At 49.3% G+C, this 18698-nt stretch overlaps 1 protein-coding gene across 11 annotated transcripts in view; it reads right to left on the reverse strand.

Annotated features, from left to right (window-relative positions):
• Positions 1–18698, reverse strand: part of DEPDC5 (DEP domain containing 5, GATOR1 subcomplex subunit) — a 628116-nt gene that overhangs the window by 223585 nt on the left and 385833 nt on the right. For 7 of the 11 annotated variants that reach the window (XM_085634584.1, XM_085634587.1, XM_085634588.1 and 4 more), the window contains exon 33: positions 489–551. The exons of the other annotated variants lie outside the window; for them this stretch is intronic. In XM_085634584.1, coding sequence (XP_085490710.1) covers positions 489–551 — 63 coding nt within the window. The remainder of the gene's footprint in view (positions 1–488; positions 552–18698) is intronic. 11 annotated transcript variants of the gene reach the window in all.

Here is an 18698-nt window from a genome sequence, read left to right on the forward strand (position 1 = left end):
AATACCTTCAAGCAACATCATGTTACACATTTAAGGAGGTCCAGATAACCCACCCACAACTACTGCTCATATGATGCAAACCTCATGACAGTCCCATGACCCTGATTCTCCCTTTTTTAGAAGCAATGATGTTCTGTGAATAGCCCCATGTCTTAAAATTACCACATTTCAAGCAAAGATGGGGACCCCTGCAAACAAGATATTAATTCAGCAAGTAAATTAAAAGGTGGTTGCTTTACATCCTTACCTTAAATAACCTTGTTCTGTTCTCCATCTCATAGTTAGGGGGACTGGGACAGCACCATTAAGTGATGAGGTTTGCAGCAAGTGCTATACTAGTCTTTTCACTCAATTACACACGCTCCCATTTTCCTCCCAATTCACCATCACAGCAGAAACGCAATCAAAAGCAGTCAAATAATTACTTCTGGCTTCCAGACACAAGCAGGGCCCGTGTTGGAGGATCCATCATCCCTTCTGATACTGACCTGTGGGTTGAAGGTGGGGGCTGTGCGAGGACTACGCACAAACTCCATAAAGAAGGCCCCATCCTGGCACGGGAGCAGTGTGAGCAGGAACGTGCGAGCAGAAGGGAAGCAGAGGAAAAGTGCACAGCAAAACAAAGGTTCAGAGAAACAGGTGGAAATGTGGAAAACAAAGGAGGAGTTATAATAAGAGAAATCGCGAAACCAACACCAAAATGAGCATGAATGACAGAATGCAGAGTGACAGTGCAAACGTCTCAGGGTTGCTATTTCCCAACTCAACCATAAAAAACACCAATCTTTCTCTTTTTTCTAAACACAATGCGTAAACTACCTGTACCCAATTTATTGTGTAGCATGGATTGAGTGAGAGGATGGGTCACAGGGAGATGGGAACCAGGGAAAATGGATTTGCCTATTTTGGGTCTAGTGGTGTATAACTAAGAACCACAAAGTGCGCCAGGCAGGTCCATCTGGAATTGTGGTCTATATCTATACTTAATCCCCTAATGTTCTGCATCTCTAGACCCAAGCTGCACCTAAGTGACTAAGTGCAACCAAGTACTGAGGTGTTGAGCTCTGCTTGCTTTCCTATGCATAGAGAATTTGGCCTAGCAATCAAGACTTGACGTACGAGTTACTTACCTTTGGTAACGATGTATCTGGTAGAGACGTTATCAAGCCGCAGATTCCTTAACTTTGAATATCCCCAGGCGTCAGACTGGATCCGGAAATCTTTTTGCAGCAGCACCTCTGTGCACCGGGGGTTGGCGCCACACGACCCTGCCCTGACGTTGTCCACGGACGTGACGTCAGTGAGGTCGTATAAGTCCCTCCTGCCACGATGACATCAGTTTTCTTTTCCACAACACAACGCGGAGCCACCAACAAAACTGTGAAAGTATGGGAACAGTGTGCGAAGGATGAATAATCCGTAAAAGAAAGAAGGCGGATGGTGCAAAACACCATCATAAAAGACAGTATCAGACACTGTCTACATATACGAGAAGTAAAGGCTGTGCAAAGCTCTGAGAAGAAACCCCGCAAAGCGAAGCATGGACCATCTCCAAAGGCTGAGTAACAAGGGAAAAAATCGCAACAGGCAAGATAGATTGTTATTACCATGTAGAACTGTGCCGACCAACAAGGACGGAACACAGGAAGAACAACAGTCTACTGTGAGAAGGTATGAAAAGAATGGTATTTCCCTATAGCAAGGGAAGGCCGAAACAGAGTCCAGCAGATCCCCAAAGAAGGCGACTATAGAGGAGACAAGAGTCCTGACTCAATGGAGATGGTGGGAGGGAGGGAAGCAACAGGAGAAGAAGAAGAATCTCTTGATGAAGGTGAATCAAAAGGCACCATTTTACAGGAAAGAAGCCACCTGGAAGGAGGCAGCCACCTAAGGCAATTCTTAAAGAGGGCACAACAATGTGAGCACCGTGAAAGAAGACCAATGGCAACCAAAAGGAGGCAAAGTGGAGAAACCCACCTGGCTAAGCCCTCGCAGAACGGGGAGGATGGGTGGGCGTTAAGGAATCTGCGGCAAGACAACGTCTCTACCAGATACATCGCTACCGAAGGTAAGTAACTCGTACATCTGATAGAGACATCTAGACGCAGATTTTAACTCAGAATAGATACCACAGCCATACCCCCAGGGGGAGGTGGGTCTGTGACAGAACAACAGCAAGTGCCCGAAGCACTGAGCCGGCAACAGAGTGACGGACCATGGGGAAGGCTGTGGCGGAACAATCAGACAACAACCCAAGTGGCTCGAAAGAGCAAAAGACAAGATATCCCAAACTGCCAGAAAAACGCGACACCATACCCGCAAGAGTATGAGATGTATAAACAGCACAAGCCAAATTCCAGAACAGAAGAGAGCAAGAGTCCAGAACAAAGGAGGGAGAAGGACTACTACCAACTCAATGGTGCATTAAGTGGACACCAACGAAAGCTAGCGGATATCAAGAAGAAATGTAACCAGAGCCTACCAGGCCAGCCCACGCAAGGGAGGCCGGAAAGGCCACAGCCAGGAAGCTAAGGGCAGAGGCAGGAACTGAGCAACATTTTAGAAGAGCAGGTGGGAACAAAGACACGCCAAGTGCACACCTAGCCACCAAAAGTGTGACAGGGGCGGATAGTATCACTGTGAAGCACGCTTGAAGCGGACTAAACTAAAACATGCACAGAGCAGACAGCTACGGCGAAAGCTAAAATGAGCATGGAACTGCCCAACCAGGGAGCTTTAAGGTCGAGGTGAGAACTCACCAACGAAATACAAAGAAGCAGTACCTGGGACAACCTGCAGCAGAGGAGCTGTCCCGCAGGCACAGGAGACATAGAGTAGGGTGACGCCCAGTAAAAAAGACACATCCAAAGGGAGTGGCTGCAGAGGCACCAAAAGTGCCACTAGGAGCTGTGAATAGAAACACGCATAACTGTTGAGAAGAACCTCAGATCGCCAGACCACTTCCTCCGACTGTGAGGGGAAATCCACCCTCTACAGAAGAGTAGGACTGCTTAGTATAGGCCAAGAAAGAAGCATCGTGAAGTGGGTGGGCCATCCCAGGCAGTAGAACGCAAAGAACCCTTAGTGCCGAAGAGGCAGGAAAAGACACCTAAGTGCACTTAGAGGTGCTAGAAAAGACACCGTGGTGCAGAACGAGGGCAAGCTCGAGTACAAGCACTGACTTGCTCCTCGAAACACGGAGATGTAGGACCAGACTTCGCAGTAGCGAAGAGAAGTGGAGAGCAAGGGGGGCGAGCTACGACCACGCAACTACTGGTGCCATAGGAGGAACCCACCTAGTGCACCCATAGCAGGAGGTAGCCGCGTTTTGAAGCATGTTGAAATACATTGAAAACCTCCAAAATAGGAGAACGAGGCACATATGCAAGGCTCAAGCAAGGCGAGACCCATTACGTAAAGGAGATAGCGCCAAAGGCACAACACAGAACACCGTGCAACGGTAAGACAAGGGCGTCATTGGACATAGACAGCCCAAAGGGGCTTCCATACCAGCGTGACGCATAGCAGAAATATACAATAGCAGACAGGTACTCCACTTGGAGTATGGCACATCCCCAAGAACCATGGAGGAACACCTCTTAGGGCAAACCACAATCAGAGGACAGAACACAAACAAGCTGTGGAACACCGCCACAGTAGGCCTACCGCCAGCCTAAAAAAAAAAAAAACGCATAGCGCAACTAGTGGACGCCAAATAAATGGGCAACCAACCCAGATCATGGGAAATGGAAACCTTTAAAATACAGACCTATGGGGGAGGACGAAATCCCGCAAGGAGGCGAGGAACAGCCGAATCGGCGTGGGCATCAAACAAAAGGACCCTATCAAAGGGTAGGTCAACGAGGCGTTCCCGGATATTCTCCGGAAAGACGCCATCCCACAACCAAGCATGACGCCATAGGGCCACCGAACCAGCCATGGCACAGCCTAAGGAATCCGCAGTATCCGAGGCTGAGCGGATTGTAAATTCTGCCAAATCACAGCCATCATGAAGAAGAGGAAGGAGGTCAACACGAGCGCCCTCAGAAGTGGCCGATAGAAGAGACTAAGCAGAGTCCCAAAGGGCAGAAGTAGCCCGAGCCAAGACACACACTGTATTTAGTGATCGAAGAGCTGCGCTAGTGGAGGCAAAAATGTTACTGCTATAAACACTGTTGGGGTGGAAGGACCGCTTGACCCGGGCGACGCCACTATACGCATCTGAGCGGCTGGGCTCCCTGTGTTTAAAATTGAGGGATACACAACCTGCAGGTCTATAAAAGTTTTTCCCTTGGACCTCCTCCTACTTTGTTTTGTTGTTACTAAAAATGTTACTGCCCCACGACTCCAGCCATCTGGACTCCCGGGAGGGAGGAAGCAACAGCTGAGGCAGGAAGGGAAAGCAGTTTGCAGGACAAACCCCTGAACGTCTGGGTGAACAAATAAGCAAAACTGGATCATGTGAAGCAAGACGGTGGCATCATAAAGAGAAGCTTCGAAAGGTAAAAGCAGCTCTACATTCCCATACCGTGGTGGGGGACATCCAGCAGAGGGTCAATTGGCAGGGGGACCGAAGGAGGGTGCATGCTCAGAACACAAGCGGCCAAGGAGACAACTCTAATGAATGCCGCACCGGCCTCGGTTACCCTCTGAGGAGGGGACAGCAACTCATCTGTGGGTGAGGGCTGTGAACAACGCCTCCCACCCCAAGGAGGTTGACCAATGAACTGAGGATGCGACCAATGCCCAAAAGACGGAAGCCCCATTGACGAATGAGGGTCCTGACGGGGCTCCTGAGGAGGCGGGGAGTCCACCGGGGCCACAAATTTCAAGGGGGGGGAGAGGCAAGGACATATCCGGCATTGCCGGGCGTTGAGGCGACGCCGAACTCACCCCAGTAGCCTCCGGAGAGGAGTCAATAATCCTGCGTCGGGGCGCCGACTGGGCGACTTCGGCCGGCGCCGACCCTGCCCGGTCCGACGCCGACTCGGCCCCGTCCAGCGCCGACTCGGCCCCATCCGGCGCCGACTCGGCCCCGTCCGGCGCCGACTCAACCTCAACCATGACGAGTTCCGGTTCAGAAGAAGAAGGGGACTGCACCGGAGCAGGGGAGGCAAGCCTACGACGCCGGACCGGCGCCGACTCAGCCTCAACCCCAACAGTCCCCGACTCCAAAGGAAGGAATGGAGTCGCAGCCGGGGATGCAAGTCTACGGCGCCGGACCGGCGCTGACCCCGCCTCGACCACAACAGGCTCCGACCCTGAAGTAAGGGACAGAGCCGGAGCCGGGGAGGCAAGGCTTCGGCGCCGAATTGGCGCCGGCTCAGCCTCCGAGAAGGCAGCCGCCTGTCCGGAAGGCCGAGTTGGGCTCGGAGCCAAGCTGCAAGCACCAGCAACCACCTGCGACGTCACAGAGAGCCCCACTGTGCTATGCGGCGTGGCAGGGGTGCTATGGGTCGAACAGGGGGACCCAACCGGGCCGCGCCCTGACAACGCCATATCTCCATCATCCCTAGAGGCAAGGGGCACAGTCGGCGCCGGGGGCGAACCCGCCACCGCATCTGCCGGAAACCCCGCAAGTAGCCGAGGCTATGAGGACGCCCCAGGGAGAGGAGGGGATCCAAGGGAGGCCTGCAGAACCATGGCATAGGCCTCCATCTGGATCTGAGTCGCCCCCACGCAAGGATAAGGTGGAAAAAAAAAGGGGCAACTCCCAGGGGCGCACGTTCAGAGGATTCCGGGAACTAGTGCCCCCGACAACAGAAGGAAGAGAGGTCGAGGACCTCGGTGAATTGCGCCATGACTTACCCGAGCGAGGTGAACGACACACCTTGGAACCAGTGGGCAACTGACGCTGCAAATGGAACCCACTGCTCGAGGGACCTGCCGCCGATGAGGGGGCCGAGACGACTCGACCGGGACAGACGAGCCGAAAGCAGCTTCGTCCTGCGCTCCCGCTGGGACTTCGGCTTGAGGTGTTGGCAGGCGTCGCAGTCCGTCGAGTCGTGGTGTTCGCCCAGACACCACATACAGATAAGGTATGGGTCCGTCGTGGACATTTGCCGCTAACAGGAGGTACAAGTTTTAAAGCCCGAAGGCATCGCACACTATTCCAGACGCGAAGCGTCAGAAAAGGACCTGAAAACAGGCCAGAGGAACCGCTTACTCCGGATCCGCGTTGTACGCGGAAAAGAAGGAAACGGACGTCAGAGCGCCGGGAGGGACTTATATGACCTCGCTGACGTCACGTGGACGTCAGGGCGGGGTCGTGTGGCACCGTCAGCCCGGCGCGCAGAGGTGCTGCTGCAAAAAGTTTTCCGGATCCATTCTGACGCCTGGGGATATTCAAAGTTAAGGAATCTGCGGCTAGATGTCTCTATCAGATTGATCATTTTGAGACAATGCTTGTACCAATTTTAATTTGGTCAGTTCTCTCTTGTGATGGAACAGCCAAGCTAAAAATAGTGTAATCATATTTGGGGGGGCTTCTCCTCAATACTGTAGAAGCACGAGCTGAAATACTCCCATTACATTGGCGATGAGTCGCCCCATCTCATTTCTAGTAAGAAAATAAGTTACTTACCTGTAACTGTGGTTATTCAGTATTGGTATCTTTCATAGATTCACATGCTTGAATCATTCCCTGTCGTCGAAGTGGGAGTCCCATGGTATTATAATCAAGCAGTAATTAATAATGGCTCTAAGCCCTGAGCTTAATAGCCTATCTATGTCCTTTTGGAGAAAAAAAGAACCAAACTTCAACTATAACCAATCAGCTGCTAGCATCTTCTAGAACACTCCCAAGGTAGACTGAGAACCTCAGATTTTCCAGCATAAGTGGAAGAAATATCCCAGGCATTAGGGGAGCCTCTCCTGGGAGGAAGACGGGTCGCATGTGAAACTATGAAAGATATCAATACTGGATAACAGCAGTTAGAGGTAAGTAACTTATTTTCTTATCCAGTATTTGAGCATCTTTCATAGACTCACATGCTTGAATCAGAATAGCAAGCAGTATCGATAAATGTAAGTAACCATAGTGGATGGTGGTTAACATTTATATACATTTGCAAATAATGTCTTAAAAGAGTGTAAGAATAGAAAAAATCTATCTACATATGTAAACATGCAAACATCTTCATTATGTACAATGAGATAAGCATTTAAACATAAAATTGTTAAATAAGAGAAAATGAGAGAAAGGTTAGGCTGTCATACATCAACATTAGGAATACTTAACCTTTGAACATAAAGAACAAACAACTCTACGTAAAGACGCTGACCTTATTGGAATAGATGGCTTTATACCGCCTGGCCCATGGCTGCGTCATTACGCTACTTTGATGGGAGGCAGTAGTGCTGCACGAACGTGTTGGTGCTCTTCCACATGGCAGCAGAGCAAATCTTCTCCAGTGGAATGCCAGCCGATGTGGAGACTACTCTTGTTGAATGGGCCTTAGCTTTCTTCGCCAAAGGTTTGCCTGCCTTGGTATGGCAAAACTGAATTGTCGCCAAGATCCATCTTGTGATGGTTGATTGTGTCACGGCTGAGCCTTGACAACCTTGACCTTTGACTACAAATAACTAGTCAGTTTTGTGAATGTTCTTAGTCCTTTGCAAACAAAATTTGAGGCATCGTTTAGCGTCCAAAGAGTGAAGAGCCTGTTCAGCCTGTGTAGCTGGGTTAGGGTAAAAAGTCCGAAGAATGACAGGCTCGTTGAGGTGGAATTGAAAAGGAACCCTTGGGATGAACCTAGGGTTGATTCTATGAAGCACAAACTCATCCGTGAAGCGAAGAAAGGGTTCTTGAGTGGTAAAGGCCTGTATCTCACTGACCCTTCTGGTAGATGTGAGTACAAGGAGAAGAGCAACCTTCCATAGGAGAAACTTTAATTCAGCCCGATAAATAGACTCAAAAGGCTGCTTCATCAGTTGTGAAAGGACCAATTCAGATGCCATTTCGGGAGAGGAGGTCGTACCGGAGGGAAGGTCCTGAAGAGTCCTTTTATGAAGGGTTTTACGAGTCTTGTAGAACAGAGAGCTAATGTCTGTTAAGTTTGTCTGTACCTTGAGATAGACGCAAGGTGAACTTTCACCAATGAAAATACCAGACCTGACTTGCCCAGGGAAGAAGGTAAGGTAAGATCTGCTCATGAGACACGTGGAACAGGTTTAAGTGAATTTTCTGACACCACTGACCGAATCGCCTCAACTTCGTCCTGCAAGTCTTGTTGGTGCCTTCCACTCTACATTAGGAGAGAATATCCCTAAATTCTTGCATAATCCTCACATTTCGAAATTCGTAGTAATCATAAACCATGTGTGTAAGTGGAGAGATGCTGGCTTCAGATTACATATCTGACATTCGATACAGGTTAGGGGAGACAACGTTGGTAGGAGATGAATGGGCTTGGTCTCTGAAAGGAGAAGCTCCAAAAACCAGTGCCGCCTGGGCCACTTGGAAGTGATCAATAGGAGATGACATGTTACGCCTTCATCTTGATGGGGGCTCTGGGAATCAGTGAGAGGGGGGAAAGCATATGCATAAATCACGGAACAGTACATAGAAAGGGCATTCCCCCACGACCCTGGGAGAAGAAATCAACTGGTGTGGAACTGGCATTTTGTATTGGTTTCTGGCGCGAAGATATCCAGCACTGGTTTTCCCCACAATGAGAATATTCTGTATAAGCTGCTGCTGGTCGAGTTTCCACTCATGGCAGCTGTCTTTGGTCCTGTTCAGGGTATCCGCAAGAATGTTGTGTATTCCGGACAGATGTTCAGCCTTTAAGGACATCTTGTGAGCTCTGAGCCAATCCCAAATCTCTTGGACTCTCTGAGATAGCGTGAGAGATAGGGTTCCTCCCTGTTTGTTGATATAATACATCCTGGTCATATTGTCGGAACGAACCAGCATGGAGGAGTTGGCGATCTTTGGGAGGAAAGTTTGCAGGGTGAGAAAAATGGGTTTGAGCTCCAAGCTGTTGATGTGTAGAGACTTTTGACTTGTCGACCACCTTCCCTCGATTTAAAGGTCTTGCATGTGGCCCTCCAGCCCTCCATCGAGGTGTCCTTAGTGATGATAAAATCCGCCACTGGCGATAGAAATGTGAGGCCTTGAGAGAGATGTGGTATGTGAGACCACCATGCCAGCGTCGGTAATATCAGAGGAGAGCTAGAGATCAAGACCTCGACTGAATCCACTGGAACTGTAACTCCTCTTGCATCAGTCTTATCTTGAGGCGTGCTAAGGGGACCAAGCTTATTGCCGAGGAAATCATGCCTTGGACCGATTTGAACGGTCTCACAGACAAGCACTGTTTTCTTGCAATGCTTTGAGCTAAGTGTGCCAGACTTGTTTGCCTTTCTTGGGAGAGGAAGGCTTTGTTCTGTATGGTGTCGAGATCGGCTCCATGGAATGTAATTGTTTGACTGGAAGTGGTGGAGGACTGTTGGCAATTGCCAGTGAGGCCCAGATTGTGAAACATTGAGAGGCAGTCTTCTGTAGCTTTGGCAGCTTGTCCTGGTACTGGGGCTCTTAACAGCCAGTCGTCTAGGTAAGACACATGCCATTCTTGACGTGCAGTGGACACGCACAGAAGTAGGCACTAGCTTCTCTGTCAATAATTTTAACTGTTTTAAACCTCTTTAACCTGCTATTGTTTTAACGCACGCTTTCCTATATTGGTTTGCACTTTAACAACCTCAAACTCTGCTGACCTCACTTCTTTCTCTTGCGACCTGCCCAAGGAGTCTCCCCTCGGCTGACAGACACCTTCCGCCCCGGGCCACCACGGGTTCGCCCGATTGTGTGGATGGAGCTGGTGGCATTTTGGCTCCTCTACTGGCCATAGACGGAGGCAGAGCTCGATGTTTAGCACTCTAGCAGCCACAGCCCATTTAACACACATGCCATACTCAACGCGCGGTGGGTGTGTGCCAAAGGCAAGCATGTCTGCGCCCGTCCGCATCCAGCGCCAGCCATGCTGCCCGTGGTTCCGTTGATGGACCTATGTTTTGGTCCTGAGCTCAACTTTTAAACCTAAGGACTAGGAAATGCAAGCATTCCCTAAATCCTGATCATTCAGGACTCCTTTCCCCGTCTAAATGTAGCTTCTGTCAATTCACTCTCATTGCTGATCCTGTTCATCCTCTGCCTGCCATCCCATCTCCCCCTACCTATTCGAAGCAGAATACTACTCTCCACCCCCTATAAAAGCTTGCTTGATAGCTTGGTAAACTGTAGATCCCTACCCCGCCATTCAAATGACATCTGGCTTTCCCTGGAAACTCACTCCTGGGACTTAATGTTCCGGAATGAAATGTGGACCAAGGACCATTCTAATCCTGACCTCACCTTAGCCATTCCACCTGGCTATTGGATTGTGGGGGTCAATAGGGCCGAAAATAAACCTGGAGGAGGAGTAGCATTGGTCTTCCGTTCAAAATGGGAAATCTCACATAGGAAACTTCCTAACGTAGGGTCCCTAGAAGCCAAGTCATTTTGCATTACGTTGGCCCCAAACCAAGTGATGGCAGGAATTCTGATCTACAGACCCCCAACTCCCCTCCGAGCCGTCTGCTTGAACTTTATAATGCGGTGGCAGACCTGTCGCTCAAACATGCCCATTTCACGATCCTCGGAGATTTCAACGTACATGCAGACGACACTCACTGCACCAAAGCCTGTTAACTTGTCGATACTTTGGATGGCCTAAATCTGACCCAGCTGGTTAATGGCATTACGCACTTGGCCGGGCACACGTTAGACCTGATTTTCACAAAGAATCCCAACTTGACCCGAACTCCCCCTTTACCACTTAACTGGTCCGACCATTCCCTAATCCCTTTCAGTCTGTTACTCCCTCCACGGACGTCTAGTCCTCCCCATAACTTGGAAATCAGAAGGAAATGGTTCAAAATCACAAGCAACAGCATGGCCCCTGCACTCTCCTCCATCCCTCTTCAGCCGTCAGTTGACCCTGATCTTGAGTCCATAAATTTTAATAGTAGGCTTACCTCTGCCCTAGACATTGCTGCTCCCCTCAAACCCACAAATTATTTTAGACAAAAACCATCAGCCCTTTGGTTTACCTCTACACTTCGGGTACAGAAAAGCCATTGTAAGACACTAGAACGTAGATGGCGATCATCCTACGGCCCCACAGCTAAATTAATATATAAAGCTCCCCTAAAAAACTTCCACAAACTCAAATGCTCTACGATGAGAGAATACTTTATTAATAAAATCCACTCTGCAGGCAATTCGGCTAAAACTCTTTTCAAAATTGTTAAAGACTTTACCAAGCCTAACACCACCATGAGTGCGGTCCCTCCTACATTGAATCTTTGCAATGGCCTATCTGATTTCTTCCAGGACAAAATTCTTCATATGTATTCAACATTTGCCCCTTCACATCACCCCCTAGCCCCTGCCACTAAGTCGGCCGACAATGATGTTCTGCCCACCTTTTGTCCCATCTCTTCTGATACTTTTCTTCATAAACTGTTAACATGCAAATCTGGTTCCCCCAAGCATCCTTGCCCGGCTCAGTTCTCCAACACCTTAGCCCTCTCATCAACACCCCAATAAATCTGATTTGGAATGCCTCCCTCTGCTCTGGTACTTTCCCCTCAGCGTGGAAACAGGCCCTTTTAGTGCCTATTCTTAAAAAACCAGAGGCCGACCCCACTGTATATAAAAATTATAGACCTATCTCTCTTCTATCTGCAAAAGCTAAAATTCTTGAAAAACTAGTTCTGGAACAACTTTCCAGTTATCTGGAATCCCATAACCTTTATCATGATTCTCAATCTTGCTTTAAATCCGGCTACAGTCCTGAGACCGCCCTCTTTGAAGTTTCTGAGACCATCCGTGAATACGTGGATTCAGGCAAAGCAGCCATGCTAGTGCTCCTCGACCTGTCCGCGGCGTTTGATACGGTCTCCCATTCCATCCTCCTTGATAGATTAAACCACCTGGGGATTCGGTCCTACCTGGGCAGTCGGACCCAACAAGTTTCCCTCCCGCCTTTTATCTCTGTCAAAATCCCTTTGCTATGTGGGGTCCCCCAAGGCTCTGCCTTGAGCCCTCTCCTTTTCAATGTCTACCTCTCCCCCTTGCGGCTATGGTTGAATCTTGTGGGGTGAGGGTGATCTCCTATACCGATGACACCCAACTGGTGTTTCCTTTGAAGAACACTCTGAGGCGGCGTGCTCTAATTTTAGACTTTGCCCGAGTAACATCTCGGCGTGGATGTCACTGAATACCCCTAAGCTAAACTCTGATAAAACCGAGGTGCTCTTCTTCAAAAAATCTCCCACTCCCCGTCGTTCTGGTGGCCACCCGGGATGAACCCGCCCCCCAAGCCTGTGGACTCAGCCAGGAACCTTGGCTTCCGGTTTGATAATGATCTGTCTTGCAATACTCAAATTAGACAGGTGTCCTCCTCCTGTTTTGGGAAGCGTTGCATGCTTTGCAAATTTCTTCACTTCCTCCCCCTGGAATCCTACCGGACCATCATCCATGCGTTAAGTACCTCCTATCTAGACTACGCCAACAGTCTTTATCGTGGGGCACCAACCTACTTGATTAGGCGTCTAACGATTGTTCAAAACGCTGCGGCTAGAGTAATTTGTAAAATTCCTTTTCGCCACTCGATCTTCCCCCATCTGAGTAAGCTCCACTGGCTTCCAGATAATAAACGGATTGAATTCAAGGCTCTCACCTTGGCTTTCAGGGCTTTCCAAGGACATGGCCCTGCTTACTCGAGCACTATCAACATAGCCAAACCCTGAGATCTAACTATCTCTGTCTCCTTGCTACCCCCCGCTTTCGCAGGTCTAGAATGGTTTGCAGAGCCTTTGCGGTGATCACCTCCAAAATTTGGAACGCCCTACCACTTTCACTTTGCACCTCTGAGTCAGAACCCATCTTTCGACGTGCCTTAAAGACCTGGTTGTTCACCTGCCTTTAGTCTCTCACTCTGTATTTTTCATCTGCCGTCTGTTTTGAACCCCGGGACACCCCCGTTGGGGGTAGCTGTGCGCTATATAAAACCCTAAAATAAATAAATAAATACATAATTGTAGTGGAGACGGGGTTTTATGTGCACACATTGCTATGTTAGAATAAGCGCTTTAGAAGTAAAACGCCATCTTGCCACTTTGCTGCTTTTGCACACGACACTATAGGTAGCTGTTATTACAAGTAAAATTGCTTGCTTGCTTATTTTCACATGAGAACGGTCTGTTGTTCACATCCCTTGACGTGCACCGCGACCTTAGTCTAAACACTGTGTGCATAAGCCGTCAAGGTCAAATAATAATGTATGCTGTTGAATTCAGGTTGATCGGCCCACGCTCTAGACACAACACGCACACAGCTGCAAATATCTGAAACTCGGGTGCCTTTAATATTGCATTTTGCATGCATGATTCAGACAATTGGAGAAAACCTCTAAAGACGCAGAGAGCACAGCTGATCCTGTGATGTGATTCACCTAAGCTGATCTTTGAGGTATGGGGTTCCCCATTCAAACCTAGAGACCTTCTATTAGTTTATAAAACTAGTTTACTAGCCAAGGGAGGGTGGTTCACAAGGTATTATAGGAACTGTTTTCCACTGTCATTTTTAATATGATTTCTCCCTTCATTTTCTATGATATTGTAACAATGCTGATGGTTTTATTTTTAATAATTTGTCTGCTTATGTTAGCCAAAGTACTGCACCTTAGAGCACGTAGTTAAAAATAAACATTTTAAACTTTCCCGTGTCTCTGATTACTCTTGTTGTGGACTGACATGAGAATAATAACGAAAAAATGTTTCTGATTCCCACCATTCCTGAGAGTACTCTAAGTCGCTTGTTCTGGGTTGTCTAATCATCGGTAGCTTTGAGATGATACGGAGAACGAATGAGACACTGATGCTAGTCGAATAGGGGTTCTGGGTACTGAGGTGAGTTTTTAGGTACACCACAATTCACTGAGGTCCTGGTTTCCTGTACATAGTTCTGTGCATGAGCATGAGAATCCCCGCAACATGGCGCACCTAACGTTTTGGTCTTATGATTGAGACGCCTTAGTAGTGCTTATATTTGTCCACAACACCCACAGTCTTGTTTCCGGTTAATGGGAGTGACGGTTTAAACCTACCTAAATAGTTAATATATAGGTTCTCTCAAGCTTGACAATTAAAAAGGTTTTCATTTTATCTTATTCCCTTTTTGTGCTACGATTTAAAATAAGATTGTTTTTCTTCTCTGTATCCTTATGGCTGAAATCGCTATTGCAGGGCATAGTCGCGCACCTCTCAGGCGTCATTTGACGCAGTTCGGGGTGCCTGACGATGGGATGTCTCTTATCTTTGTAGTGAGTGCCGATGCGTTGTTTCCCTATGAGCTGTTTTACTCTTGGGTTACTTTGCCGGAGGTGAATGCGGATGATAAGACGTTTCACACAAACTGCTACGGCAGTCCCAGCTACTTATACGCCATATAGGACACAGGAAATTCCCATTTCTGCTTGGCAGCATCGTATTTGGTTCAATGGCACCCTCTCCCACACCGTTACATTGGTTCGTTTGGGTCCCTTGTCCATTCCAGGGGCCACTTGGCCAGTCTTGGCCAGGTTTACATCACATCCACGTTATTTGCAAGCCCAGCTGGATGACTTACGTCAACTCCATACCGCCTTGATTACGGTACATAGGGCTTTAGTGCAATACGTCTCTCGCAATGTCCAGGTGGGGGCACCTGGGGTTGCGGTGCAACCAGCTGGCCAGGCCAGGATTACTATTAGTCTCGTCATGGTTAATTGGGTAATGGGCAAGCGCCCCCAGAATAAGGACGATATGCCTTATTGGCTTGCTGAGAAATTTGACCAGCTGGAAGCGGGTTTTCCGAATTCTATTCCTGTGGAAAAACACAGGATCCTTACCATTAGTTTGCAGAAAGACTTGGTCCCAGAGGTAAATGATTGTCAGAACTGGGGTAAAGTGTTTGCAGCGGTCTACTCGAAGTGCTTCGGCACACCGTCTATGACTGTACTGCCCTCCGTGATCAAGCGTGTTCAAGATGAACACGGTACGGAGGTCGAGTTAGGAATGAGGCTTGCCGGTGTGTTCGACGTAGTTGCTGATCTCATCCTACCTAACGTCAAGGGAGATGCGGTTAACTTACAAGTGTCGAATGAACTGCGCCTCGTCGCCAACGCCGATAAACCCCAGCAATTACCGAAAATTATTGCGGAGGCTTATAAGACCATTGGCCGCAATAGTTTGGGCGTTAAGCCTTTTGCTAAAACAACAGCACAACCGCAAACTCAGACGGTTATGTCTACTAAAGACGACCATCCAGCTTTTCCTAAACACAATTGGAAAACTAAGAAACAGGGGAAGCAGCAACAGAAACAAGGGTCTCGGCCCGCGTCACCAGTACAAGTGACTACGGAACGCACATATGAATTACGCAATCTCACTAGGATTAGGTCTCCTGATAGATTTCAGGTTCCTGAACAACGTTCTCCTCGTTCTTCACAGGAAACATCGGCCTCACAGTCCGGTGGAGGGGAACATGGCAAAGGTTGGGGTGCCCAATAAGGACGTGAGCAGCCCCGCCCGGCTGACGGTAAAGGCAAGCAGGAAGAGTTTGCACGTCAACGACCCCCGTTTCAGAAAAAGAAGGTTGCTGCATTAACAGCGAGGTATGCCACAGATAGTGAGAACGCAGCTTCGGAACCTGACAAGGACACTAACGCTGCTACACAGTGCGGCGGAAGTTACAATAGTGCGGCAAGCACTGCGTCCATATCTGAAGGCGACAGCAACTGATACATTCATTACTGTAGACACTGCTGACACTAGAGTGGCTCCCCCTGACAGACTATATGACATAGTCCTTTTAATAGAAGGGGACATACAATGTACAATAAAAGGGATTTTTGGGGAAACTAACCTCTACATATGACATTCTGTTAGCGGAGGCGAACTGGCCCCCAGCTTTCGTTTTGGTAGCTGTGAGAAAGTGGGTTTCTGTTGCAGTAACCCCCCCCTTTTTTTTGCCTAATAGCTGATGCACTTTTCCTTGTTGTGCCCTGGGCTCCTGCCAATCAGGTGCCCAGGGCCTATGTTCCTTCCTTAAAACACACAAACTCCCAATTGGCAAACCCTGGCCACATGTCAGCCCCTGGTAAATGGTACCCTAGGTACCCAGGGCCTTGTGACCAGGGAAGGCCTCTAAGGGCTGCAGCACTCATTGTGCCACCCTTAGAGGCCCTGTACCCTTACACACACACACTGCCTTTGCAGGCTGAGTGTCTGGGTGCAGGACAAAACAAAGAGTCGACATGGCACACATCTCTGTGTGCCATGCCCATTACCTATACTGCCAAGGCATATGTCAGCCACCCCTCTGGCTGGGTGCCTTATGCCTATGGTGTGGGCACAGGAGCAGGAGCCCTGTGCCCCTACAGTACCCAGGTCCATTCCTGGGCACTGTAAGTACAGTGCTGCCTTTTACAAGTACATGGTGCTGAGAGCTCGTCAAACACGAACTCCACAGCACCATAAGGGCAACACTGAAGACTGGGAAGTTTGGTATCAAACTTCTCAGCACATTAAACCCACACTGATGCCAGTGTGGGATTTAATGTACTAAGCACCCCAGAGGGCATCTTAGAGATGCCCCCTTACAGCTAACCTACAATCCACGTCTGCTCTGAGGCTGCCCAGGCTGCCACACAGCAGACACGTTGCTGGACCCCTGGGTGGGAGAGCCCCTGCTCTCCCGGGCCTGCAACAATGCACATCCTGGGTGAGGTGAGAAATCTCCTCCCCCAGGATGAGCAAAGGGAAGCTTCAAAGGCATGCCGCCAGTTGGAGTTTCCCCAGGCCACTGCAACCCCCCACTCTGGCAGGAAGCTTGGCCGGAAACCCCATACAAGGACAGGGGATGTGCCAGCCTGCCCACCCCACCCCTCAGGTGGGGGAGGCGAGGTGAAGCACATCTCCGGGCTCTCGCCATCTTGAAGATGGGAGGCCCTACCCTATCAGGATTAGGCTACTGCCCTCCTCCCACAGGAGAGAGGCAGGATAGGGGGTGTACCCACCCCAGGACAAGGACCCATTGGTCCCTGGCCTTCACCTACCTGTAACGCCCCTAAATCTAGTATTTAGGGGCCCCCTGAACCTTCCTTCCCCAGATTCCAGATAGAAACCTACAAGAAGAGCAAGAAGAAAAAAGACCTGCCCTGCAGCTGCTAAAAAGAGGAAGACACCAACTGCTTTGGCCCCAGCCCTACCGGCCTGTCGACCCTCGAACCTGCTCCTGCTCCAGCGCGGCATCTCTTGTGGCCAGCAACCTCAAAAACCCCGGAGGACCTGGCTACCTTTGACCTCTGATTCCCTGGGACTCCCATGAGTAGAGGCTCTACTCGAGAAACCTATTCCTAACTCCTGGCAGCAGCCCGGAACCGCGGACCCAACACACTCTGCACCAGCCAAGCCTGGCCAGTGCCGGAGTGGACAAAGATCCTGAGGACGACCCCACGGCGACTGTGACCCCGAGTCCGGCACCCAGGGACCCCCCTCGACATCCTGGACGAAGCCTGCAGCCTCAGAACCGAGTGCCACCCCAGCCGCGATCAACCAGAGGGTAAGATTCCCGACATCAAAAGGCACCCCTGCACCCGGCGCCCTGCGGCCCCCTGTGCCCAATCCCGGGGTACCCACCTAACCTACAACTACCCAACTTACCCCTCGAAGTGGTGGTGGCACCGGAAACATCCTCGTCCCCGAGCCTGCAGCCTTTTTCCAAACCGGAACATTCCCATTGACTTCCATTGAGCGCCCGAAGGCTCAAAAGCACCCTGCACCCAGCCGCCCGAGTGGCCCTGGCAGTGCACTCTCTACACTAACTTACTTCCCCACTTGCCCTGAGTAAGTGACCAGGAGCCCAGCTCCCACAGACGCGTGGCTTGCCAGACAGCAGCCACCAACCAAGGCCCCCCTATCCCTCATAGGATAACATTGGGCCTAACTCACTCTGCACCCGGCCGTCCTGAAACCGCTGAGGGTGAACCAACTGTACCTACCTGACACTGGGGGACCCCTGAGTCTATGCCCGGAATTTCAACTCTGCCAGTCGAGTACTTACCCTTAAACCGCTAACTTCATTTTCCTCATAGGGTAACATTGACTGGCTTTTTCTTGAAAAATCTTCTAAGTGTGAACTTTTCAAAACTGCAAATATTCACTAAAAATCAGCCAAGTGACAAAAACGAATTTACTCACCTGCTCTTAGGTGAGCTCCCAGTGCTGGATCTTGGTGCCCAGCCCTGACTCTGAAAAGTGTCCACAACTGTACTTACCTCTAACTCATTTTTCTTCCATAGGAAACCATTGTCTGCTTTTCTGTGAAATTTCTTCTAAGTGTCTATTTTTGCAAAATTGAAATATTCTTTTAAAATCGTACCATTTCTGCAAACGAAATTACTTACCTGTTTCTGATAAGGACCCCAGTCCTGGGTCTAGGTACCCAGTCCTGGATTACTAAAGTAACGATAAAGTACTCTACCTGCAATTTGAATTTCTTGCCATAGAGATCCATTGAATGTTTTCTTTGAAATATTTTCTAAGTGCTAACTTTTGAAATAGCTAAATATTATTTAAAAATCATTACAGTTATTAAGTCGACTTTC

Source organism: Triturus cristatus, chromosome 11, assembly GCF_964204655.1.
Source record: "Triturus cristatus chromosome 11, aTriCri1.1, whole genome shotgun sequence".
NCBI classification, from domain to species: Eukaryota; Metazoa; Chordata; class Amphibia; order Caudata; family Salamandridae; genus Triturus; species Triturus cristatus.